We start from the raw sequence: 26,977 nt of genomic DNA on the forward strand, positions 1-26,977 counted from the left end.
AGTTCTGATTGGTCAGTAAGAATCACATGGTAATATTATGACGTTTTATTGGTTGCTTCCGAGATGACTGAGCAGTTCGAATTTCGGCGGTACACCGTAGCTATATTTTGAAATTTTACGAAAAAAAAATTAAAATTGGATAATCAACTGGTATGCTTCCTTACTTTTAGTGATGTTTTAGCTAAGGAGGAAACTTGAGCAGTTCTATCATCGATGTAGTTTTAGGTCGGGAGGGAAATGCTGTTCTCCCAGAACCCCAAATGGCCCAAATCCCATTGTAGGCTACTGTGAGATACAAGCGTTCAGAAAACAACACAGTCAACTCAACGGAGTATCGGTTCTTTAGTATCCTTTAGAATTTCGTAGCTGCTTTAGCAACAAATCTGTTCAAAATCTCGCGGGAAAAATATCATTGTCAAGTCATCGCGAAATCGAGGCAAACGATATATCGTTTCTTGTGATTGGTTGATTTTTAAAACGCTGCTACTCAGCTCAACGAACAACGAGTACATTTCAATCGATATTTATCAAAAGAAATTCGAAGGCCGCACATTTTCTACATTCTTTTTGGTCCAAGGAGACGTCGTTTTTATTTGAAAACATGTTTCTGAAATCTAAGAGATTTCAAGAGTCAGGTAAGTAATTTTCAAGATAAGCTTACCTCGATTGTTTGAAGTTGCGAGGATTCCAGTTGTGCTGCACCATTTGCCAGCAAATGCATGTGAGCTTTACACGACCACTGTCCCCCTATTTACGAAAATATGCTGAATCCTTGAACTACAAATCCATGCAAAAGACTTGAAGCGCATACAAAGTTCTCGTGCTTTCGCTGAATGAATGAAACGCGTGGTGGCACCCGCTATGATATCTTTGTTTAAATATTAATTGGAAATCATGATCATTTGAGCTTCTAGAAACAGCTAAGAGGTAACACATTGTGGCCTTGCAAGATAAAGGCAGGTTAAACTCAAAGCTAAATCAAAGAGCACACGTATTAAGTAATTTAATTTAGATCAGTAGCATGAGTTTGCAATGATTGGGTTACTTCAGGAGCTTATGAAACCAGAAGCATATATCACCTATGAAACTTAATCTTCACGGAAAGATAAAGCAAAGAATCTCGGAAATATTTTCATTGTACAGTTCCCCAGGCACCTCCTGTTGGCTTGTATGATGTCAAGAATCGTAAACAAGGCCTTGCACCTGGCTTTGGCAAGGGAAAACGATTTGCTGAATTAAAGGGTGAGTGTAAAAGAGTTAACTGTGCCTGTAGCTGAAAGGCAGCTAAAACATGCAAAATATAATGCAAGTATCTCCCGGAGTAGGTGTGTACATTTGGGTCAACTTTTGCTGGGTATGTGCCACTGGCCTCTCAAAGCTCCTACCCCCATTATAGGCCATTCTGTGGCCAATTGTAGACTCCATCCCAGTCACTTTTGGAAAAATATAATTTTCACAAGGTTAACTTAGGCCTGGTTCATAGGTCGCATTCCTGCCGTGTCTAACTCAATTCAGTTAAGTGCGACAGAAATGCGACTGTCGATGCAGATGTTTTACTTGTGTCTAACTTTATTCAGAATTAATACTGTCGGGTATGTCAGTCAGCGGAAAATGTTTTTAGTAAACATAGAGTATTTGATATGGCGGGCGAAGATCCTGAGCAACGAAGGACTTAATTATTATCCACCAATGGAATGAGAAGGAGAAGGCTCAGGTTGTAGCAGTATGTGTTGCAATATGCTCAGGTTGCCTTGGGACAAGAATGGCCAAGTTTCTTCTTTGCCTTTGGCGGGACCACATTTATGCATGGTCAATACATTTATTAACATAAACATAATGCATGTAATAGATTCGACATGGCAGAAATTTGACGTTTGAATCAGTGTCGCATTTCTGTTGGATGATGTGACAAAACCAGTTGAACGTGTCGTAGAAGTGCTGCAGCCGATTCAGACGTCAAATTTCTGTCAAATTTAAGTTGTTGAATTGAATTCAACACCGCAGAAATACTACATATTGTGCATCTGCTTTATAATGCCTTTTAACTTGTTCATCCTAAAATAAAGTGACACAATTTTATAATTAAATGTAGGACGGTAACAACTTTTTCACCCTGACTTGAATCTTCCCATTTTCAAATCATTTCCTGCCAGAATTTTCATACCACCAAAATCCTGTAAAAATGCAGCCCCATTCTAGTAACTATATTGAAAATGCAACCCCATTATAGTCAATCCTGTCGTGAAAATGGGACCCATGTCCACATTAGCCTAATACTAAGAAGTACATGTAACCCTGCTCCAGGTGCAAATCAAAGTTTTACTTCAGGCCTGGCTAGGGGAGATAGAGATGGAGATGGAGGGATACCAATTTTTGTGTAGATACTTTATACCCGAATTGTGACAAAAACTATCACATACCTGAATATTATTTTACAGCTTCAGATACCAGATACCCAAAACCCCTGGTAGTGTCTGATACAATACAATTTAAGGATATCACTTAATTGCAGAGAAAGTTAGCTCAACCTCTTTGCAATGTTTTCACTTATGGCTGCAGCAGACAACCTGCAATACTTCACTGTAAGACCCTCTGTCAGCAATCTTGATCTTTCTGGACGATTGAGCTACAAGCCAAATTATAGTGACAATTTTTCACATGACCATTTTTTCTCAGTGCTCTGATCCAGGATTGGGGGGCAAGCACATGTCATGTATATTTAGGGTAATAACATGACTAAATAAACTAAATCTGTATGATTTGTGATAATTATTGTTTATTTGTGTTTCAGACTCTGGTCCTGGTCCTGGAAATAATGTTAGTCTACTTGGTAAGGACAATATTATTAGCATGTACTGTATTAATTTCATTTTCAGAATAAAGCACTGATCAGAAGAAATATACATTCAGAGGTATGGTGGTCATACAATCAGCACATTGGACTTCACATCAAGTGATCAGAGCCTTGGCTGGGGTTATTTGTTGTGTTCTTGGATGAGACCCTCTGCTCTCACAGTGCCCCTCTCCACACAGGAGAGAGACATCCTATCCAGGAGGGGGGAGGGGGAATCCTCCTAGCTACCAATGCGTGATGCTATATAGAAACTGGAATAGCCTTTGGTAAGATGGGTTGCTTGGCCTGATGGATATGTTGGGGTTACCCTGTATATGCTTCTGATGATAATCAAATGAATATAAAATAGAAGAAAATATAAATTGTATTGAGGGTAAAAATCACCTACAACACATTCTTTGCCTTTTATAAATAATGAACCATTTCATTTTTCTTGATGTTTATTCACAGATATGAGTGCCTGCAGCACATCAAGTCGCAATGACAGCAAATGCGGTGACTTTGTAAGTGTAAACTCGATAACTTGTCATAAGGTTTATCACTGTAAAAAAATTCACCTCTATAAGAGAGATAAATAATTAAAGTTTCCTTTTCTCATCTGAATTGTAGCAATTCACCACTCCTCTTCCATTTCGAAAGACAAGAAATATTTCATCATCAACTCCTGATATGAAAGGAAGTACCAGTAAGATTAACCCTGATGTGGAAAATGAGGTAAGCAAATTTTGATTTTTCAGAGATAAAACAGCACTAACTGCTTAATTTTGAAAAGTTATGTTCCTATGTCTTGACTTAATAAGAATCCAGACCAGTTTAGGTTGACTTTTGTTTACTGACTACACTAGGTGTCAAAGCTCTTGGCAGAGAGAGCAGAACTTGAGAACAGACTGTGCCTGACACAGCAGGAACTCAATGACATGGAAAACAAATTCCAGGTATGCACGTCAATTCCTACCAATATTTTATTGGATATGCTAAACCCTTTGATGTAGCTTTTGGCTTCTAGGGCTACATGTAATTCAAAGTACTGTTTAGGCTCAAAATGTTTTGTGTTTTCTGTTGCCTTAGCCTGACATCAGGAATGCAATGCCAACTGATAAATAGAATGATATAAAATTTTTGCCATAGTGATGGAACAGTCACCATGTGGGAATGTTTTCTAACTTTTAGTTTATAGGTTGAAAACTGTAGATATAATAATACAAAATGCTTACTATTAACTAATTGCTTTCATCCTTTTTAAATTTTACTCTTCCTTCTATGTTACAGTATCACATAGAGCTGTGCAGTACAAAGTTGAACACTTGTGCAACGGACAGCTGTATTTTTCAGTAGTACTTGTTACTTGAGTTAAAGTGTCTGTACAACCAACAGGGTTTTTTGCTGTTTTGGTATCTCTATAATGTGTAAAACGGTATTCCAAGAAAAAAATCGGATTCCGACATTTTAACGCCCAAAGATCTAACCTTAAAGTTTCCGCTGCAGCCACGCCCAATGAAGTTGACCGTGAGTCACGTGCAAAAAAAAGAGTCTGGGTTTCTGAATGGGTCATGACGTCAAGTCAGGAATTGCCAAATCCTGCTAGTTCAGGTCACTGTTGTTTCAGTAGTGGTTAGGAGTTTCGGCGATAAAAAGCAAACAAACTGAAGTTGGTGAAACAATGCGGTTGTCAATTAAGCAAAATAAAAACGTGAAGCTTTGAGATGTTCCTGAAATGATGCCATTCATCATCAATCTTTCATTACGCGGTCAACTTCATTGGGCGTGGTTGAAGCAGGAAATTTAAAGCTTGATTTCATGGCAAAAAAGCACCAGAATTAATTTTTTTTGGTTTGAATACATTTTAGATGTTATAGAGATACCAAAACCACAAAAACCCTGTTGGCCATATAGACACTTTAATACAGTGTAGTGTCAGCATCACTGAGATTGTTTTGAAATGTTTTAATTTATCCATATTTATTTTGCCCTCTTAAAAGTCATTGTTACAAGAAAAAGTAAGCCACGAATCTTCCATCACTGATCTTCAAAAAGAAATCCAAGGCTTGAAACAAGAAAATGGTCTGCTAATGGACAAAGTACAAGTTAGTGCACTTAAGTTTCTAACTCCACTTAGTATATAAGATCTACTAGCATTCTATCATGAATGCCGTTCTCTGATTTGCCACATTACTCAACATCTATTCTGTTTTAGTATAAATCTACTAGCATTCTATCACAAATGCTGTTCTCTGATTGGCTATGCTACTCACTATCTATTCTGTGATAGATAGTGAGTAGCGTAGCAGTGTGCACTTGTTAACGAAATGACAGCCGCTTCTTGGCATTTTCGAATTGTCTGTGAAGAGGATTTAGATAAAGTTTTGAATGACTAGTAGCTTTATACTAAAACAATTATTAGATTATTCACTCTCAATTTCTATGCATAATAGTTGACTCGGGCTGCGCCCTCGTCAACAATCACGCGATAGAAATCTCGAGCTCATAATCTAATTGTTTAGTAGATACATACATAACATTTAGATACTGAGTAGCACAGCAGCATGCACTTGTTAACTAACTGGCAGCCACTTCTTCACTTTTTCAAAGTGTCTGAGAAGAGGATTTACATGTTAGAGAAAGTTTTTACCGACTAGTAGATTTATACTAAAACGATTAGATTATGAGCTTGAGATTTCTATCATGTGATAGTTGGTGAGGGCGCATATCATGCAATAGAAATCTCAAGCTCATAATCTAATTGTTTAATAGTAATGTTACATGATATTTTTGTCAGAATTATGCATTTATTTATGTATTACAGTACTTAATATGTGTTTGTTATTTTTACTAATTTGCTGAATATTTAACTATGATTTCCACTCAAATGATCAGCTTCTAGTTATATTTATTTACAAAATAATCTTAATCACATTACAGATAAATGCAACAACCAATGATAAACTTGAAACACTAGAAGGGGAGCTCAAAACAGTCAAAGTGCTGCTGCAAGAAAAGGAAGGGGTGAGTTACATGTACACTGGAACTATTCAGCCAGTCATTCAAATCTCTCCAGTCAAAGACGACTGTCTTGTTTTTATGTAGTAACTGAACTGGGAACATTACAATAAGCTTTGTTCTAAAATATTAACATTAGTCACTACATATTAGCTATACCTTGCCTTACGCTAAGGAGGACTATTTAATAGGAAGTCTTGGGTTTAAGTTTGGTATGATCTTTTCTACACCTCCCACCCCTTGTCTTTCTCCTTCTCTGCAGAAAATTCAAACATTTGGATGTTCATGCTCACCCCTAAATCTGCCTAAGGTCGCTAAATTCTTTTGGCAGGACCTTGATTGATTTGACCATTCAGCACTGAAATTTTATGTACAGTGTGTCAGTACAGGTCATTCTTGTTGTTTCTAAATAGATACTGTACATGTACTTTAAATGCAGCTGTATGGCAAGCAGTTTGTAGCAAAATTCAATCCTTGCAATATATGTTTAATCCTTTAAATAATGGTTTTATTTAAACATATAAAAAGGCATTCAATCCAATGGCAAATAAAATTTTTGGTTCAATTCAATCTTTTAATTTTCATGATTCAATCCAATACCTGGAATATTGATTCAATCCAATACTTGAAATATTGATTCAATCCAATACCTGGAATATTGATTCAATCCAATACCTGAAATATTGATTCAATCCAATTCCTCAAATATTGATTCAATCCAATACCTCGAATATGGATGCAATCCAATACCTCGAATATTGATGCAATCCAATACCTCGAATATTGATTCAATCCAATACCTCGAATAATGATTCAATCCAATACCTCGAATATTGATGCAATCCACCTCGAATATTGATGCAATCTTCCTGGGCCGAGCGCGGCCAACAGGAACGAGAGTAACTGAGCACTAGAGAGCACAGAAAACATGGCGGGCGAAGGAGAACTAGATTTAGAAGTCGAGTTTCCTAAGTTTCTTGCAGATGTCTTGGATAAAACGGAAATAATTTTTGAGAATTTTGACTCAGAAGTTGCAGAGGCGCACGCCGAAGTTCTTGATCAAACCATTAGTCTGCTTAGGTAAATGAGGCATTGCTACAACCGAGACACAAGGGACAACGAAAATTTAGATTCCATTGCTGTCGCTTTTGTCGATGTGCTCAGTGTGTTGCGTCGCAAAGCAATTACTCCGTCAATTTTTACTGCGGAATCCATTATGATAGAAAGCGAAAAAAGAGGAAAGCATGGAAGACCATTTCTTAAAATTCCTGTTGAGGTGCTTGAGAAACTTTGAGGACTAGGATTCGTCTGGACAACGATAACAGAGTTTCGAGATGGACAATTCACAGAAGAGTGACACACGGTATGGCCCGGGGGGGGGGGGTACTTTGGGAATTTCTGGGTGGGGATGTGCCGCTGGGACCCTGGAACCCTTAGCTTATACCAGAGCTAGGTCAGCTGAATTTTGCTACCCTATACTAGACTAAACTCCCCAAATCCCCCCATCTATCGACACTGTTGAGGCTGATTTGCATAAATTTAAACTTGCCGATTTGATTTTTTTATATTTTTGAGTGACGATTCCTGGTTTCCCTAGTCTAGATAAAATCTTCAACCAACTAGTCAGTTTTGTGAAAAATTATACCCTATTCTAGACCCAAACACTCTGATTTATATACCCTATCCTAGAGTAAACTGCTTGAAAACCATACCCTTCAGAGCGTCACATACCTATATAGACCATATAGGCAATGCCGCCCCCGGGCGGTATGGCTTAGAAGATGTGAGGGGTTTTGACAGCTTAGCTGATAAGGAACCAAAATCAGTCAAGAGTACATTTCTAACCACACGAGTGCTACTGGATATAACTTCATTGCAGGTTTCTTTAAGTCCATTGGGTTATGGGTTCAACGGAGAAGAATAAGAGAAAGGTTAACAAAATTAGATCCCCAAAATACTGTCTTGAGATGGGATGCGTAAATTCGCTTTGGCATCTGGATGGACATCACTCTCTGATCCGATGGAAAATACTAATTCACGGCTGTATAGACGGATTTTCTCGGAGAATAACGTTTTTGAAATGTAGTGCCAACAATAAAGCAGAATTGTTTCTGGATGCTGTTAAGAGAGACGGAGAATTTTGGCCTTTCAGAGTACGAGTATATCATGGTGTTGAAAATGTTGGTGTGTGCGATACAACAGTGTAGGTTAGAAGAGAGGAGAGGGGCAGCTTCACTGCTGGGCCATCAACACAACCAACAAACTGAAAGATTGTGGAGGGATGTTTTCCGTTGTGCTTCCCACTTGTACTTTTACACTTTTTATAGCATTGAATTGTCAGGCATCCTGGACACTGATAATTCAGTGCATCTTTTCACCTTAAACTTAGTTTTTCAACCAAGGATAAGCCAAGCTCTTTGCCAGTTCACTGAAGCTTTCAGCCACCAAAATGTAAGAACAGAAAAAAAACTGGTTGCCATACCAAATGTGGCTTATCATATGATGCAGCTTGAAAACCCCCTTTCAAATGAAAAGTCATATGATTTTGAATACTATGGTGATGATCCTGATGGTCCAACTCCATTGGACAGTGATAACAATGTTGAAGAAATTGACCTGGGACAACATGATTCAGTGCAGTCATTTGTATTGGAAAGGTTAGATCCCTTAAAAGAATCAAGTCAAATGGGAGTAGACATCTTCCAAGAGGCTCTAGAACTTGTGACAGTTAAACTTGGGCAACTGACAATTGCATAATACTACATGTGTGTGGGCTGGGTAAAGGAGATTATGGCCCCACTAAAGTATTTTTGCAACTCAATTCACAACAGAAAACTTCAACCTGTATCAAGTAAATTATTTTCTCATCTTTCTTTTCATTGATATACAAAACTCAGAAACTGCTTGAATTACAGAATGCCTAACGTCTAGCAACACAACTAAACTGAAGAGAAATCAGGGCATCTTAGAACTGCCATGTGCACTACTCTGCCTTGTAGATTTTTCAGGTGCTTATGAAAACAGATGTTAAAATGTTGCAAGGTTAATTTGTTATCTTATTTTCAAAAGTACCCAGGACACAAGACTAAATTCTTGGTGCAATGGCATAATGGCTACTAACAGGTCTCATGTCACTAGCCAAAACTAACTTTGCACCAGCCAGCCTTTTTAATACACAGTTTCACTGACTTTTTTATGAGAGTGGTCAATCTTGGACATTTCTTGTTGCATCTAAAATGTTAATAATAATCACTAAGAAAATTTCACTCCCACAAACACGAATCCTGCTTTTCTTGAATATGCTTATGTTCAATCTCTGATGTACTTCTATCAGTGGTACCATTTTCTTTTATCTCCGTTTAATAGTTAAATATTTATCATGTGCTTATTAAGGCAATTATTTCCATGAAATCCACTCATAGTTTCCCAGTTTTCATTAGTTTCTATTCTCTTCAGGTTTACTTTGTCAGGATAATCCTCAATTTTGTTTTCATCCAGTAGACCAGTACTCCATTCCATCATGATTGTCAAAATGGCTAGCGAAAGTGCAAAATCCTCTATTCAAAACTGAAATGTGTGGCTAGTTGGCAGTAGTGTTAGCCTTGAGCCCTGGGTACCCGATAATATTCACAACAAATTGGTGCAATGTTCGTCATAGAATATCAATAAAAACATCGTTTTTAGGAAAGAAGTACCACAGGTGGGTTAAATAATGCAAAACATGAGACAACAACATTGAAAAACTTAAAACACATCCCAATGTTCAATGATTGCTGTCTTGTAAAATGTAAAGGTTCTTATTTCAAAAATAACATAAAGCCAGGTTTACACAAACAGTTTTTGTGAGAAAAATGTTTGACTGTGTACATAGCACTGCAAAAATTTTGTTTACAGTTCAAAGTTTAGTGTGCCAGTAATGATTGGACAGCAATAAATAGGCACAATACCAAAGACCAATGTGGTAGCACAATTTGCCACAAAAAGCTAGCACACACAGCTTTTAATAAACAAATATGTTCGTCACATAAAAATTGGTTAACTTACATCTACAAAAGCGACAGTAATGGAATCTAAATTCTCCGTGTCCCTTGTGTCTCGGTTGTAGCAATGCCTCATTTACCTAAGCAGACTAATGGTTTGATCAAGAACTTCGGCGTGCGCTTCTGCAACTTCTGAGTCAAAATTCTCAAAAATTATTTCCGTTTTATCCAAGACATCTGCAAGAAACTTAGGAAACTCGACTTCTAAATCTAGTTCTCCTTCGCCCGCCATGTTTTCTGTGCTCTCTAGTGCTCAGTTACTCTCGTTCCTGTTGGCCGCGCTCGGCCCAGGAAGATTGCATCAATATTCGAGGTGGATTGCATCAATATTCGAGGTATTGGATTGAATCATTATTCGAGGTATTGGATTGAATCAATATTCGAGGTATTGGATTGCATCAATATTCGAGGTATTGGATTGAATCATTATTCGAGGTATTGGATTGAATCAATATTCGAGGTATTGGATTGAATCATTATTCGAGGTATTGGATTGAATCAATATTCGAGGTATTGGATTGCATCAATATTCGAGGTATTGGATTGAATCATTATTCGAGGTATTGGATTGAATCAATATTCGAGGTATTGGATTGAATCATTATTCGAGGTATTGGATTGAATCAATATTCGAGGTATTGGATTGAATCATTATTCGAGGTATTGGATTGAATCAATATTCGAGGTATTGGATTGAATCAATATTCGAGGTATTGGATTGAATCATTATTCGAGGTATTGGATTGAATCAATATTCGAGGTATTGGATTGCATCAATATTCGAGGTATTGGATTGAATCAATATTCGAGGTATTGGATTGAATCATTATTCGAGGTATTGGATTGAATCAATATTCGAGGTATTGGATTGCATCAATATTCGAGGTATTGGATTGCATCCATATTCGAGGTATTGGATTGAATCAATATTCGAGGAATTGGATTGAATCAATATTCGAGGTATTGGATTGAATCAATATTCGAGGTATTGGATTGAATCATTATTCGAGGTATTGGATTGAATCAATATTCGAGGTATTGGATTGCATCAATATTCGAGGTATTGGATTGAATCATTATTCGAGGTATTGGATTGAATCAATATTCGAGGTATTGGATTGAATCATTATTCGAGGTATTGGATTGAATCAATATTCGAGGTATTGGATTGAATCATTATTCGAGGTATTGGATTGAATCAATATTCGAGGTATTGGATTGAATCAATATTCGAGGTATTGGATTGAATCATTATTCGAGGTATTGGATTGAATCAATATTCGAGGTATTGGATTGCATCAATATTCGAGGTATTGGATTGAATCAATATTCGAGGTATTGGATTGAATCAATATTCGAGGTATTGGATTGAATCATTATTCGAGGTATTGGATTGAATCAATATTCGAGGTATTGGATTGAATCATTATTCGAGGTATTGGATTGAATCAATATTCGAGGTATTGGATTGAATCAATATTCGAGGTATTGGATTGAATCATTATTCGAGGTATTGGATTGAATCAATATTCGAGGTATTGGATTGCATCAATATTCGAGGTATTGGATTGAATCAATATTCGAGGTATTGGATTGAATCAATATTCGAGGTATTGGATTGAATCATTATTCGAGGTATTGGATTGAATCAATATTCGAGGTATTGGATTGCATCAATATTCGAGGTATTGGATTGAATCAATATTCGAGGTATTGGATTGAATCATTATTCGAGGTATTGGATTGAATCAATATTCGAGGTATTGGATTGCATCAATATTCGAGGTATTGGATTGCATCCATATTCGAGGTATTGGATTGAATCAATATTCGAGGAATTGGATTGAATCAATATTCGAGGTATTGGATTGAATCAATATTCGAGGTATTGGATTGAATCATTATTCGAGGTATTGGATTGAATCAATATTCGAGGTATTGGATTGCATCAATATTCGAGGTATTGGATTGAATCATTATTCGAGGTATTGGATTGAATCAATATTCGAGGTATTGGATTGAATCATTATTCGAGGTATTGGATTGAATCAATATTCGAGGTATTGGATTGAATCATTATTCGAGGTATTGGATTGAATCAATATTCGAGGTATTGGATTGAATCAATATTCGAGGTATTGGATTGAATCATTATTCGAGGTATTGGATTGAATCAATATTCGAGGTATTGGATTGCATCAATATTCGAGGTATTGGATTGAATCAATATTCGAGGTATTGGATTGAATCAATATTCGAGGTATTGGATTGAATCATTATTCGAGGTATTGGATTGAATCAATATTCGAGGTATTGGATTGAATCATTATTCGAGGTATTGGATTGAATCAATATTCGAGGTATTGGATTGAATCAATATTCGAGGTATTGGATTGAATCATTATTCGAGGTATTGGATTGAATCAATATTCGAGGTATTGGATTGCATCAATATTCGAGGTATTGGATTGAATCAATATTCGAGGTATTGGATTGAATCATTATTCGAGGTATTGGATTGAATCAATATTCGAGGTATTGGATTGCATCAATATTCGAGGTATTGGATTGCATCCATATTCGAGGTATTGGATTGAATCAATATTCGAGGAATTGGATTGAATCAATATTCGAGGTATTGGATTGAATCAATATTCGAGGTATTGGATTGAATCATTATTCGAGGTATTGGATTGAATCAATATTCGAGGTATTGGATTGCATCAATATTCGAGGTATTGGATTGAATCATTATTCGAGGTATTGGATTGAATCAATATTCGAGGTATTGGATTGAATCATTATTCGAGGTATTGGATTGAATCAATATTCGAGGTATTGGATTGAATCATTATTCGAGGTATTGGATTGAATCAATATTCGAGGTATTGGATTGAATCAATATTCGAGGTATTGGATTGAATCATTATTCGAGGTATTGGATTGAATCAATATTCGAGGTATTGGATTGCATCAATATTCGAGGTATTGGATTGAATCAATATTCGAGGTATTGGATTGAATCATTATTCGAGGTATTGGATTGAATCAATATTCGAGGTATTGGATTGCATCAATATTCGAGGTATTGGATTGCATCCATATTCGAGGTATTGGATTGAATCAATATTCGAGGAATTGGATTGAATCAATATTTCAGGTATTGGATTGAATCAATATTCCAGGTATTGGATTGAATCAATATTCCAGGTATTGGATTGAATCATGAAAATTAAAAGATTGAATTGAACCAAAAATTTTATTTGCCATTGGATTGAATGCCTTTTTATATGTTTAAATAAAACCATTATGTAAAGGATTAAACATATATTGCAAGGATTGAATTTTGCTACAAACGGCTTGCCATACAGCTGCACATAAGACTGATCTACAACTGTCTGTGAAAACAACTGTCTCTGTTAGCAAACCTCTGTAACTCTTACCTGTGTCTGTGTGGGCCTTTGCTAGTCAACAAGATTGCAAGTTATTTGGCAACCCAATAAAATGGAAAATTTGTCTTGACTTGTGACTGTTTGGTGATAAAATACAACAAGCAATAATGAAAGGTGTTTTTTCTTACTTACAACCTTCACAATCAGCTTTACTTTCTAATCATTTTATCGATGTATAATACACAATTAGTTTCTTTTCAAACTACAGATAATCTCTAGTCTTAATTTTGAACTGAGCTGCGCTGCTGAAAATTCGAGAGCTGATCTTGAGATGGAACAGGAGAGAAACAAGGCTCTTAGTGAAAGAATATCTTATCTAGGTTTGTAAATAAACAAATTAACATAATTAACAAACAGTCTTATAAATAAAATACCTTTATCAAACTAATGGATACATGATAGATGTAAAGTTACTAAAAATGTGATTTTGAACTGTACAGTGCAGTCTGATTACATGTTTGTAATACCTGGAAGTGTATACTTAGAAATGTCTGTTCTTTGGTAGGATTTTTTTGTTACCTCAATTTGCACCTTCATATAGCTTTTAGTCTAGAGAACCACACTCTGAGCTCCTGATAGCTGTTGATATGTCTACTGGTGGCCCCTTATTTGATCAATATGCTCATTGTTGTAAATATTCACTGTGTTGCTATATTTTTCTTGTTAAAGAGATCCGTCTCATTTTGAGTGTTCTTTGGCGATATTTCAACTTGTGATGTTTTGCAAAATTTGTGATTCATCTCTGTCTGTTTGTTTACAGAAAGAACAGTTTCAGAAGTGACAAGTAACAGAGATGAAGTGGAAGAAGCAAACCAAACTCTTCATGGTAATTTTTAAGTTGGAGGTTTATTATTTCAAACTCTGGTTTTAGTAAGTGGTAGAACTGTATTTCTGACATGATCTCACTTTTCTGTAATTGACAAATATAATTATTGCAACATTTCAGAGTTGGTGGCACAACTGAGAAGAGAGAACATTGAGTTGAGAACAAAACTTGACAAGACAGAAGAAACATTAGAGGTATGTCATGTATTAATAGTGCAACAACATCTGACTCTTTAACATTACATAATTGGGTTATTAACCAAGCTTGAGATCAAGAGATGGCTGTATATTGGCCAAGTTCTTTTTTCGCAAGTTTATGGACCGAGATGGAGTCGAGGTCCATAAACACAGAAAAAAAGAATGAGGCCAATATTCAACCATCTTGACTGAACAAGCTTGGCCAATAAAAGATTTACGATATAGACTTTGATGAAACTGCCTCAGCTTAGGAGAAAATTTTTCTTATGGGGCATGGCACTCAATCCCAAGCGGGCAAGATAGCACATCTTATATGCTCAGATAGCTAATCACAGGGCAGGATTTGATTCACCTTGCCTGCTCATGGAGCTAGCCATGTAATAAATGATATTGTTTGGGTTCATTGATCACTGTTTTTCTCTCACAAGAGTTCTAAAATTAAAACTGAAGAACAAAATCCAGCCTTTATTTTGTAGCAAACAAATGACACCACAGGAAAGTAAACTTCTCAATAGCTTTTACATGTAATTTAACAGTTGAAGGGAAAAGACCCTAACTGGCATCTGATAGACTGCAAGATTCTCCTAGCAAATTGCTTTTCGCTTTCTTCCATGAAAAAAGGAGAATTTGACATGAGATCAAGAGTCAATTAGGGCTTTTTTTTCCACTCACTCCTTCAATTACCCCTTATGATTTTATCTGTCAATTTACAGACACGTGCTCAATGTCTTTGGCATCTTCAATAGGTTTCATTGACAAATTCAAAATAACAGTTATCTGACCTCTTGCATCACAAATAGTACCACGTGGAATTATTTCTCAATGGCTTTCATTTGAATGATTGCACATTAGGATTTCAACCAAAAAAAAGAGCCACATGTAACCTACTAAAATAATTGTGTTTAATTGTTATTATAGATTATCCGTAACAAACTGGCGACAACTGTTAATGAAGGCCAGAGCAAGATAGGTGCTCTGGAAGAAATGTTGAGCAAAGAGATGCTGGTAAACTTGTTTGAATAATTTTGATAATGACAAGGCCTCTAAATTTCATGGGCAATTTGAGGCACTCATTTTATTGGGAAGAGTGAAAAGCAGCCTTAACAAATTAACCACAGTTTTCCCTAATCTAAACTCTTGTACGTCCAAGAATGTTCCTAATTCATATGGAACCACAAGTGGAAGAAATGGTTTCACTGAAAATTTTGGAAATTTTACAATGTCATTTCTACGGTCTATAAAGCACAGAGAAACATTCTTGGTTAGGTTTTGAGAGTCTTTTGTTCCTTTTGTTTAAGAAAAGTAAAGAGTTTGGAGAAAAACTGGAGTTTTCCCTTAAGCAGAGCAGGGAAAATTTTAGCAAAGCCCAGTCTAGAATTGCTCAGCTTCAAGAGACAAATGGAAGGTTGGAAAGCAGGAATCAGGAGTTAGAGGCAAAGCTGTTTGAGATAATTGAGAAAGAACAATCTGCAGAAGAAAGAGCAAGGTGAACTAAATTATTATTATTATTATTATTATTATTATTATTATTGTTATTATTTAAATTAATTTCATCAATCATGTTAATATATGCATTAATTAAAAGTACATGTCTTCAGGTGTGAAGTCGAAATACAGTATGTTACTAAATGTAAATTATACCCTGTGATTTCATTTTAGATGTTTGTCGGTGGAGAAATTTTCTCTTGAGAGCAGACTTCAAAAGTGTGAAAGTGACTATGAACAGCGCCTTTCTATCGCAAATGACCAGGTGGAATCACTTCAAAAAGAACTTCAAAAGTATAAACTAAAACTTTACTCATTTATGATCTGAATTTTATTGATAATGTGCAGTTCCAGAAAATGTGCATACTCTCGTCACAGAAGCGATTGCAATTTCCTGGGGGGTGGTGGGTTCTGTAAGAACAAAAAATTTAAAGAAAATCATCAACTGAAGCTTAATTGGAATTTCCAGTGGGGTGGAAGGTCTTGGAAAAATCCCTTCCGTGGGGGAGGTTACCTGAGTAGTTAATGTGTGAAAAGGTCAGGGATGCTTATCGGAAAATTTGAATTAAACCCCTGAAGGAGAACAATCTGGGTGTGGCTCAGGCTTTATTTGACCCCTAAAAGATGCCACTTTTAAATGGACATGACAGCTTTTGTTTATTTTTTCTACAAGTGTAACTCTACAAGATACCTTGACAGCTAAAAATGAAGCTAAAGATTGTGACGTTTCGTCCAGAACACCATGAGAGAGACTTAAGTCTATGATTTGCACCCCTAAGCAAGACGAAGAGCATCCCTGACACATGAAAGTCCCTCGAGCGGGGGAGGTGGGGGACTGTCATGTCTGGGGCAGGAGTGGCCTTAGCCTCAGCAACATCGGTTTTATAGGATGTAATTTGTCCATCGCTGGAAAAAGCGCAAGAAAATCACCTGTTGTCCTTTGATTACACGCTTTTTCTTCAATGTAGGTGTGAAGAGATGATGACCGATAATCTGAGATCACTCACAGGCAAATACCAAGACCTGGAAGAATCCTACTGTGAGTGATACGTACATATCACAATACCTTGAGAACAACTTCACCCATCGCCATACTACTTTACAAACTTGAGGGAAGCCGCGAAATAAAGCTTTCTAAGGCAAAATATCGCTGAAAAGTAGAGAAGTACAAAGGATGTTTACAAATGAGGAAGATTAAGTCATCAAAAAAAGACAAACTTTAGAAAAAGTATCCATGTTTTAAGATGCGCCATGCGTAGCTAATTTATACATGTAGCTCCTAATATATATACATATGTATCCTACGATAAGTTAATGAAGTTTTCAGAAATTGCTAATCTAATGCGTTTTGGTGTTCATTATTTAGTTCAAGGCTCTTCTTCCAATAATCTTGTTTCTTTTCCTTATCTTAGCTTGCTTTCAATCTGAGGCTGAAAAAGAGAAGAATCTGATTTTAGCTGAGCTAGAAGTCACTAGACAATCTCTCCAGAAAAGGTAAAGCATAGCCTTTCTTGTATGAGCGAATTTTATATTTTATGTTTTATTGTAAATCCGAGAGCAAAATTTAAAATCAGAAAGCAAGAATGGCGTAGCGCCATCAGTATCTGCCTGACAGGCATATGGGTAGAATAACTATGGTTTATAAGATATGGAGAGGGAGATCAAAATGTACCTGTATTACAGGCATCCCAAGCTCACTTCGTGAGCGTTGTTCACTTGTTCTACAATACTGCAGAACAACTGAAGTCGTATTTAGAAATGCGTTAATTAAGAAATATTTCCAAACAAAACCGCCTCCCCTTGAGCTTACTTCCTTCTTTCATTACTTAAGGTGTTCCGGGGTACTAGCAAAAACTGGCTGAAATCGCTTTAAAAATGCCTAAAACCCCACACGAACAACATATTTGTTATACAAGGGAATTAAGGGAAGGCGTTTTTATTGTATTTCTCTTGACTGCCGTATTTATTGCTGCTATTTAAGCTCGTTAATTTTCCATATAAACTTTTAATCTGTTTCCATGGCTTCGCAATATCATCTAATGATGTTCAAACAATGACCTTGGGATACCTGTGGTGTACACAGGTTAACCTGTAAACAGGCTCCGGCTGGAAGGAAGGGCCGGGAAGGATCTGGCCGAGACTGGAAGGGCTGAGAAAGAAGTGGAGCTTTCTTTTCCAATTCCCCGTACTTTTACTTGCCTCTCTCTTCGCCCCATGCTCGACTATAAAGTCTGTTCACAAGCTAATTGTGACACAATGTTTGGTGCTGTCCAGCCAACAGGAATCTGATCGGCAACAGAACACGTGTGTTTTCCTCAAACGACAAAATGAACAGATGCAAGAGGACTGCGATGAACTTAATGAACAAATACAGAGTTTAAAGGTTTATAGATTGGTATTTTTTAATTATTTTAAATATAAACAAGTGTTATTCAATCTTTTGATCCTGTTTGGAAAAGACAAGTATTTCATTATCTATTGCAATGCTGTTGACTCGATCCTTTGCTGATTTGTTTCTACACCGCCATAAGATAGTGTCATCTGTCAAGGATTGGCGACAAAACCAGCTTCTTTCATCCCAAGGTTGTGACAGGGGGTGAGGTTAGGAAATGGTCAGGGTGATAAAAATTCTTCAAAGTCAGGGAAAAGTCAGGGAGAACAATTTTGAGCCAGGAAAAATTGACATTTTGAAGAAAGATGGTGGTAAATTGAAATTGTAACACCGCTAATTTAATATCATTGAAGGCCAATTTGTTGAAAACTCGTCAGTCTTGAACAATTATGTGGAAAGGGAAGAAACGCTGCAAGGAGGCCACTTCTATATGTGACATTTTGTATTTAGTTGGTCGGGGTTGGGGAAATTTTATTTTTATCAGGGAAAAGTCCAAATTTTGAAAACTTTCGACTGTGGCGGCAATCATCATTTGGTTTTCCTTATATTACACTCATTTATCACTATGTTGTCTTTGCAGGTTGAGATGGACTCAATGAGAGATATGGTGTCCCAGCATCGACGAGACTTCGAGTCAGCCAAGGTGAGAATCAATTTGACATCTATGATAAATAATCTGTAGGCGAGTCGAGTTAACTCTTCAAAGGTACAAAGTACCGCATACCACCGGAGCTTATCCCGGTTTCAGTAGCATGAAGGCGAGCTGAAGTTCCAAAAATATTTTTTTGACGTTCTTTGAAACTTGGCTTCAGATCAGTTGCAAACAACCGGAATTGCTTATTACAGACGTCAGTTAACTTTGCACTTTTTTTTTTAGGGTGAAGTGGAATCTACTAAAGAAGAGATGACAAAACATGTGGAAGAAGCGGAATTAAACAAGGCTTCTCTCAGAAAAGAACTAGACCTGGTATACTGTACCGTAACTTGGCTTGCTTGTTAAGCTTTTCAGTGCTTACTTAAACATGCTTCTTGCAAAGAAATTGAGAAAACTGAGTTTTACATCAATAACTTATGGGCCTTTCACAACGGAACTACTCGCTGTACTAGCATCAAATCCCAAACCATGTTCTGCTTCTTTTTTACAGGCTCACAATACAATCATGGATCTGCAAAAACGAGAAGAAACTTTATCTCAGGAATTACAACTCAGGCTAAGGTTTGCACGATTGATTGATTGATACTTTCACTTTAACTCGAGACACAAGAACACACGGTGATACCGCATGAAGGGGAACGCGTTGCACCGTAATACCCGATAGGCGCCGGCATATAAACCGGGGATATTTCTACTTCTCCTTGGTTGGCATGTTACTCCGTCGTAGGGTGAGCCGTAAACCCCCGACATTAAATCGCCGGTACCCATTTAGACACCAAGGTGGAGAGTGGCAGTGTGAGAGGAATGTGTCCTTACACATCACAATGACCCCGGCCGGGGCTCGAACCCAGACCGCTCTATCCGGAGGCTAGCGCATAAGGCCACCGCCCACTCTACAAGTTTTCTGTAGTACAATCCTTTCTGCGATGTTTTTCTTATTGTCACTAGTAATCAGAAGAAACAAGATGAAGAACTGGAAACGGTTAAAGCCGAAATGGACAGGTAAACCTTTCAAACTTGTTTCCGTCTGAGAACCAGGCATTCAGGATACGTTATTCCCTGTATTCCTTCAGTTAACTGCAACAACAACGTCAGTGGCAATTTGTCATTTATTTCTGTTTAGAGCAAAATGTGAACAGCAAGATACAGAAAGAAGAATGAGGGTTGAACTCGATAGGTGAGAATGTCATCATTTCCTCATTGATATCGGAACCTGTTTCCACTCGTAACTAACACTGCGACAGAGGTACTGCAGTCGTACATTGTGACAACATGAATACATGCGAAAAAGGGGAACCATGACAATAGATTTCTCATTATTAGCACGTTTAAATTCAGCTTTAATTTTTTTCTGTTTCAGGCAAATAAAATCACTTGAAGATAAAGCTGCTAAATCGAAAGAGGAATTTGGAAGGTGGGTACCAATTCTGATTACTTTCAAAGTTGAAACAAAAGAATTATCAAGTTTCATGATTCAGTTTTCTTTTCTTCAAAAGACGTCTTGTGGAAACCCAAAAGAAGTTATCACAAACGGAGATCAATTTTGAGAAGTAAGTACTATACACAAGATATATTCTCTAACAGAACTTTAGCAAAGTTCAACGAAAAGTTGTTTTAAAAGTACAGTTATAACAAACCTCGTATAAGAACCTGGATTTTTCCAAGTTAGCCTAAACAGGTTCTTATGTAAAGGAGGTCTGAATGGAGAATCATAGACTAACAGGATCTTCAAATCCAGGTTCTTTTACGCGGTTTTATACTGTATTTTATTGACCAGTGATTTCTTCTCTGGTTTTCTGCTTCTTCGTTTTCTTTTTGTTTTCGAACCAATGTTTGTATCTTAGAAGATATCTTGAAATGCATAATCTTGCAACTTTTGTCGTAATGCAGATTTAAAAGCGATCACGAACTGAAAATAAAGGAGAGAGACAGAGAAATGGAAAGGTAAACTTATTTGACATTTGACATTATTCTGTTATAACAGTTTTGTATTTTTACAAACTCCTTGCATTGTGACATTTCAGGAAGCTATTCTCCGCAGAGGAAGAAGTAAACAGACTGAAGTCTGATTTATCCAGGTTAGAATTTTTAAATCTACCTTACAATGTTTAATACGACTCTGTACAAGATGAAATGTCTTGCGACAATTTCCAACTTCTTGGAGTCCGAGTGTGTCTTAAGAAACGTTCTTTTAAACTTTGTAATATCAATTCATTGACAAACTTATCCGCCGAAAAAGGTTAGAATTTATTAGCGGTAAATTTGCACAATAAATAACTTTAATCTTCGTTTTTTTTTTTTTCTCCGATAGCAAAACCAGCAATGAAGGCCAGTTGAATGAACTGAAAGCTGAAATTGAAATGTAAGTAATCTATGAGTAGGTGTCAAATTTCATAGCAGAGCAGAGCCATGTGATCTTTTTAAAATTGTTATCTTTCAGGTGGCGAACTAAATACGAGGAACTATGTGAAAAAATCGAACCCTTCAAGGTCAGTTTTCGAGTCTTGCATGTTTATGAGCGATTTTATGCCTACTGAGTACCTACGGGGGTAGGGACAGTATGGAGAGAGACGCTTGGGTACGAGGTTGCGTTCAAATCCTGTCGTTGTTTTTAACTCGTCTTTCTATCCTTACAGGAGCAGTTAGACGAATTTGAAGCTGAAAGAAATGCTCTTCTTTGTCAAAACAGTCAGGTCAAAGATGAGGTAAAACCCAGGAACATTGCTTCGTTCCCTGTCCACATGATAACTATAGAAAATTGAATCTATTTATGTCTTACTTCTCGCGTCGATTAGAGGTTGTTGATTTGAGCACTGTGGCTATTTTGTGAAAAATAGAAATTGATGTCGTTGGTGCTGTCCTGTACTCAAAGCAGCGATTTCGTCTTCCACTAAGTGCTCTTTACAGAAAAATTGAGAAGTTTCGCTTGTCCTCTCTGATAAAATAAGAATTAAAAAAACTAGACTATTTCAGTGTCAAAAGTATTAAGCGCTGTTGAGCTAAGTGGAGACACTGTAAATAAATATATTGCAAATGAGTAGAACATAAACTATTAAGAATCCCAACTGGTGGGAGGCTGAGCAGTTGGCTATTTACACAACGCGGTTGAGGAGTTGATCTCGGGGCTACCAACAACAAATCCAGATAGCGGTAGGGTTGAGGATTTGAAGTAGGGACCTCCAGATTTCAAATCCAGCACCCTTTAAAACCACTCGGTCAGTTCATGACTATTGACTGAATACTAAAAGAATGAAGCGAAACCTTTTATCCGTGTCTTCTTTTTACCTGTTGCCATAGGTTGCCAAACTAGGCCAGCAGTATGCCAAGTTACTAGGCCACCAGAACAAGAAACAGAAGATTCATCACGTGGTAAAACTGAAGGAAGAAAATAATAATCTCAAAGCTGTAAGTATTATATCCGCTGACCACATGCGTTACAAATACAGGTACAACATGGCTGCTGGTTTAACCGACATCTTCTGTTTGTGAATTGAGCCTGGGTGAAGCGCAAACTTTCACGACTCTGTACCCTCATTTCCCTTATTTTAATACCATCTTTCCCGCCGGATCGCTTTGCTCCTCGCCGCTCGCGCGTGTGACTCAAAGGTGAGCCTGCTCGCAGGCTACCATAGCATAGGGTAAATAGAGCGGTTTTCAACTGAGTGTCGTAACACCAAACCCAAACCAATTGCTTACCAATTAGACTACTCAGCCAATTTCCAACCATTGCAAAACTAAAACCAAAGTAATTGCCTGATTAGTTTCGACACTCAACTGAAAACCGCTCTAACCTAAGTTCGCTCAAATCTCGTTTAAATACCCCAGGATTAGAAGAAATGACACTCTGGAAACAATGTTTGAAAATCTTTATTCGGTGAATTACTCATACATTGATTAACGCTTCGGTCGCCTGTTATTACTTCTGACCAATCAAACCAAGCGCAACAAGCCAATCAGAACTCGAAACTAGAACACGTGACCGGCGCCAAGCGCTGGAAAATGCGCGTCAACGACGTTTGCGACTGGTTTTTTTTCTTGCTCCTGATTGGTTGAACAAAAAGCGTTGTTTTGATTGAAGAACGGGTTGCACCGGTTTTATGAACGGGTTATGGCACTCAGCAGTGATTTCTTTAGTCAATGAAAAACCAACGTAATCGTAATTTTCTTTCGCAGGAAATAACGAAGCTCAGAGATCAAGCTGAAAAACAGAAAAGGGCCATGAAGAAATTGGAAGAAAAAGTCGATCAGGTTTCAGGAAAGAGAAGATTTAATCCTGCCGAGGCTTTTTCTCAGCACAAGAAAGAGAACATGCCTCTTTCAGTTCTTTCAAATGGTTAGTACTGCTGAAATGTCGCCATTTTATCGCCTCCACGGAGGGTAGGGGTGGGGAGGTTGTGGTCACTTGTACCAAAGACAACTCCTTTCGTGAAACGACGTTTAGAAATTGCTTCATTCCTAGTTTTGAATCACTGGTTAATATTCTTTAGTCTGAGCCAATTGCATCAATTTTTTAATCTTGTTGACTGTGCGCAGATAAAATGTTCGTTATCAACGAAGTTCGCGCGCATTGCATGAATATAGACGACGGTTTAGCGAGCATGAAAGCCGTACCCTGTGATTATTGTTGTTGTTGTTTTTTGTTCAGTTTTGAAAACCCTTTTTTCTCTTTTTCATTTTATGCAGGAAATGGAGCGGTCAAACGTTGACGTAACCTAGCAACCCTCGTCTGAGTCTGTAAAAATCGTCATATAAAATTAAAATATTTTTTTACATACAAGAAGATTCCTAATGCCCATAGCTGCTAATCTGCGACTCATTGTTCACAGCAATCGATGAAAGCCAGGCACTCGCTGACAGCGCATGCTTTGTCGTCAAGATCATGAAGATTTCACAGTGCAGTTGGACCCCGCTAACTGCAACCGGGTTTTTCCAGTTTCCTATTATTTCGAACTCAAAATCATTCCCGTTAGATTTGCCCTTCAGACACTTTCTATCGGCTATTTTAACTATTTCTCGTTTCCCCTGAGAGTTCGAAATAGAGAGGTTCAACTGCATTTCGCATTTGTAACGTTTTGTGATCTAAATCCCTTTTACTTTCAAATATAAGGCCTAGTTGACGCTGGCGACAGTGACATATTAACAGAATCGCTTATTTCGGTAATGTGAATAAAGACATCAGGGGAAGATCAGTTTTTCTTTTCTTATGTCTTTATGTTCATGCTGTTATGTTGCTATTATGTCATTATGTCAGGATGTTCACACTGCAAACATAACGACATAACGTCCTGCTTATGTCATTATGTCGCTAGTGTGAAAGCGTCAATAATTAATGAAGTAGACCATATGCAAAAATGATAACTTCTGTGAAAGAAAAGAAAAAGTTGCCATATTCACGTTATTTGGGAGAGTACTGACCTAGTAATGGGATCCTTTTACGAACATCAAAATATATGAACTTGGATTACTTTATTATAAATAGTTTGCAAGAAATGAATCAATACATATATACGTTTTATCGCATTCATTCATACTTGTGCAGTGAATAGGCCCTTTGCAGCTGGGGTCACGTGACCACATTTTTCCCAGAAAATTTTTATATTATGGGCTAAGTATAACTTAAAGAATGCCAGAAATGGAAAGAGCGCGTCGAAAATACTAAAATGGCCAAGTTTGAGGCCCCTGGAATTAAAGAGTAAGTTTATACGACTGTTTGAATTTTCGGAAAATTTAAAGGATTTGTATGTAAAATGTTGCGGGAGAATCTTCTTATTCTTTTAAAAATTCGGACCGTGATAAAATCTTCTTTACTGACTGGGGCCTCAAACTTGGTCATTTTGATATTTTCGACATACTTTTTCCATTTCTGGCATTCGTTAAGTTATAACCCATAATTTTATGAAAAATAGGTCACGCGATGGCTTAGCTGCAAAGGGCCTATTGTCATACTAATAAAAAGGAGAATAGCAGCTTCAATGTATACCGTCGTATTGTTAGAGGCTTTTGCTGATAGAAAAATGTTAAAGTGCAGTTAACGCAATTTTTTTTCAATCTACTAGTTTTCCTCATAACCTTAGCCAGCGAAAAAAATTCCGCGATATTTTTTCAACGATTTTGAATCATACTATCGCATGTTCGCATACATTCTTCTCAGAAGCAAAACATTGTTATTCCTTGGATGACGTCACGGGCCAACTCGTCCCATTCTTCGCTATTCCTCGGTCGTAAACATGGCAAAGGCCAATTTTACGAAATTGGAAAATTCATAGAAAATTATCGACAATAGCTGCAACGATATTTTTTTCGCCGTGGTGGTCAAGAAGACAAGGAGACATATAAGCGAAAAAAAACATTTCTGGGGTTAGTTGCACTTTAATGACAGATAACTACTTTTCCATTGTTCTTTGTATTGTCTGAAAATATCATTTATTTGAGTGAAGACAATACCGACATTTCTGTGCTGTTACTACATATAAATTATTTGAAGATTTCTTAACAAATTTAAGCATTTATCGTTAACTTTTGTAATTATTATGATTTATAAAAGAAATATCTGCAAATAATTGAAGTTTTTCTTTCTTCTGATTTTGTGTTAATGTAAAGCTTGTACGAAGTGCATGGCGCAATGCATCCTAGACCTTTTCACGTTGAAGAAAAAACAATCCGCTCAACCAAGTTAACCCTGTTCGGCGGGGTTCATACTTGGATGGGTTACCAAAGACGAATACCCCGTGTTGTAATAACTTAGTTTTTTTCTTTTTTTGGGTTTTAGTATTGAATTATAAATGCCCAAACAAATGGGTTTTTTTTTAACTTTTTTATGGCTTTGTTGTGATTTCCTTGAATTTCCTGTGGTGAAATCTTCCAAAATTTTCACAGCACATTGCATCCTGTGGGGTACGAATTTTAAACACGAAAAAAGCAGGGCTTGTACTGGCATTTTTTTCGATTTTTTGCAAATTTTAGTCTTTTACCGCTGCGAAAAAACTGCCGTTACAGATTTCCCTGAAAAACGAGTTCCGACGAAAGGAAAATATTTACCACCAGTCTGGCAAATTTTACGGAATTTCACCGAAGTAACCGCAAGAAAATTTACAGTCAGTTTTGCTTTTTGTGCTCGTGTTGACGTCATAAAATATCGAAAAACACAGACGTTTTCCTTCGAGCGCGCGCAGATTACTTGGGCTCTCGTCCTCAGCACGAGTGCGATCGTTAAACTGTAGGGAGCCACTTTAAAGTGCCACTGAAACGAAATTTTCGTACTCTCTTTTTTTAGCCCAATTTATAGTTTCAAACGTGCTTAAAATAACGGTGAACTTTATTTCTGTCAAATCCTAACGGAAAGTGCTCTTTTTAGCTGCTGAAATCGACTTTTTGGAGCAAAACTGTGTCCGGGCTCTGGAACCGAGTTTAAGGACCTTGTGACGTCACTGGTTGTATTCACGCAAGAAGCGCTTAAGATTCTCTCTTGTTTTTACTTGATTCATTTAAGTTTATTCTTCATACTGTCGATACGTACTAGTTTCCTACCTTGTAATTTCAGTCCAGCCTTGACAGGAGATACACATCATAAACGTTGGAGGGCGCCAAAGAATGTAGATTCACCAAAATGAATGCTACAGATTAGAACAGCTCAGTATACTTTTCGAACATCTTGAGTACTCGATTGGAGATTTCGAAGACGAGTGTGGCAACTTTTGTATCACGTCCTGAAGCCTAAACACGATATTTCGTCGTCTGTTTTCAGCCTGGTTCTGAAATTTGGATTCTCACGTTTATCTAAGGTCTATTAACAAGGTTCGAATATATCCTCGGCAACTTTGCTGCATTAAAAGCCGTAAGCGCATCAGCCATCCGCACAATCATGAAGTTATTAACGGTCCACAAGCTTTGAGTCGAGTACTTCTTTGCACACAGAGAGCATCTTTTTATGATACTAATAAGTGAGAGTTCTTGTGGTAGACAAAATGTATCTTTGAAAATTGTGATCCGCAGCAGGGTTTGCTTTATCGCCGCATACGTATCAGTGTAAACAAAGCGGGAATTTCGCTTCTCTTTTACACGTATTTCCCAATTGTAATA

General features: G+C 37.2%; 1 protein-coding gene across 2 annotated transcripts; it reads left to right on the forward strand.

The window, feature by feature from the left end:
- The first annotated feature begins 74 nt into the window (after positions 1-74).
- LOC145497740 (uncharacterized) lies at positions 75-25,426 on the forward strand. 2 transcript variants are annotated; one of them, XM_081477582.1, is made up of 32 exons: positions 75-635; positions 1,144-1,242; positions 2,792-2,830; positions 3,305-3,357; positions 3,464-3,568; positions 3,700-3,789; positions 4,834-4,938; positions 5,774-5,857; positions 13,552-13,663; positions 14,104-14,169; positions 14,290-14,363; positions 15,285-15,371; positions 15,665-15,852; positions 16,026-16,145; positions 16,820-16,890; positions 17,264-17,345; positions 18,126-18,234; positions 18,824-18,886; positions 19,121-19,210; positions 19,389-19,459; positions 19,847-19,900; positions 20,022-20,075; positions 20,259-20,312; positions 20,395-20,448; positions 20,789-20,842; positions 20,923-20,976; positions 21,210-21,260; positions 21,339-21,387; positions 21,535-21,603; positions 22,196-22,303; positions 23,072-23,231; positions 23,582-25,426. In XM_081477582.1, the coding sequence occupies exons 1-32, from the start codon at positions 602-604 to the stop codon at positions 23,602-23,604; spliced, it is 2,526 nt and encodes an 841-aa protein (XP_081333708.1). In that variant the 5' UTR covers positions 75-601; the 3' UTR covers positions 23,605-25,426. The 2 variants fall into 2 exon arrangements, with proteins under 2 accessions (XP_081333708.1, XP_081333710.1); XM_081477584.1 differs by lacking the exons at positions 75-635; positions 1,144-1,242 and adding an exon at positions 1,304-1,809.
- Positions 25,427-26,977: the final 1,551 nt, after the last annotated feature.

This window comes from Orbicella franksi, chromosome 9 (assembly GCF_964199315.1).
Source record: "Orbicella franksi chromosome 9, jaOrbFran1.1, whole genome shotgun sequence".
NCBI lineage: Eukaryota > Metazoa > Cnidaria > Anthozoa > Scleractinia > Merulinidae > Orbicella > Orbicella franksi.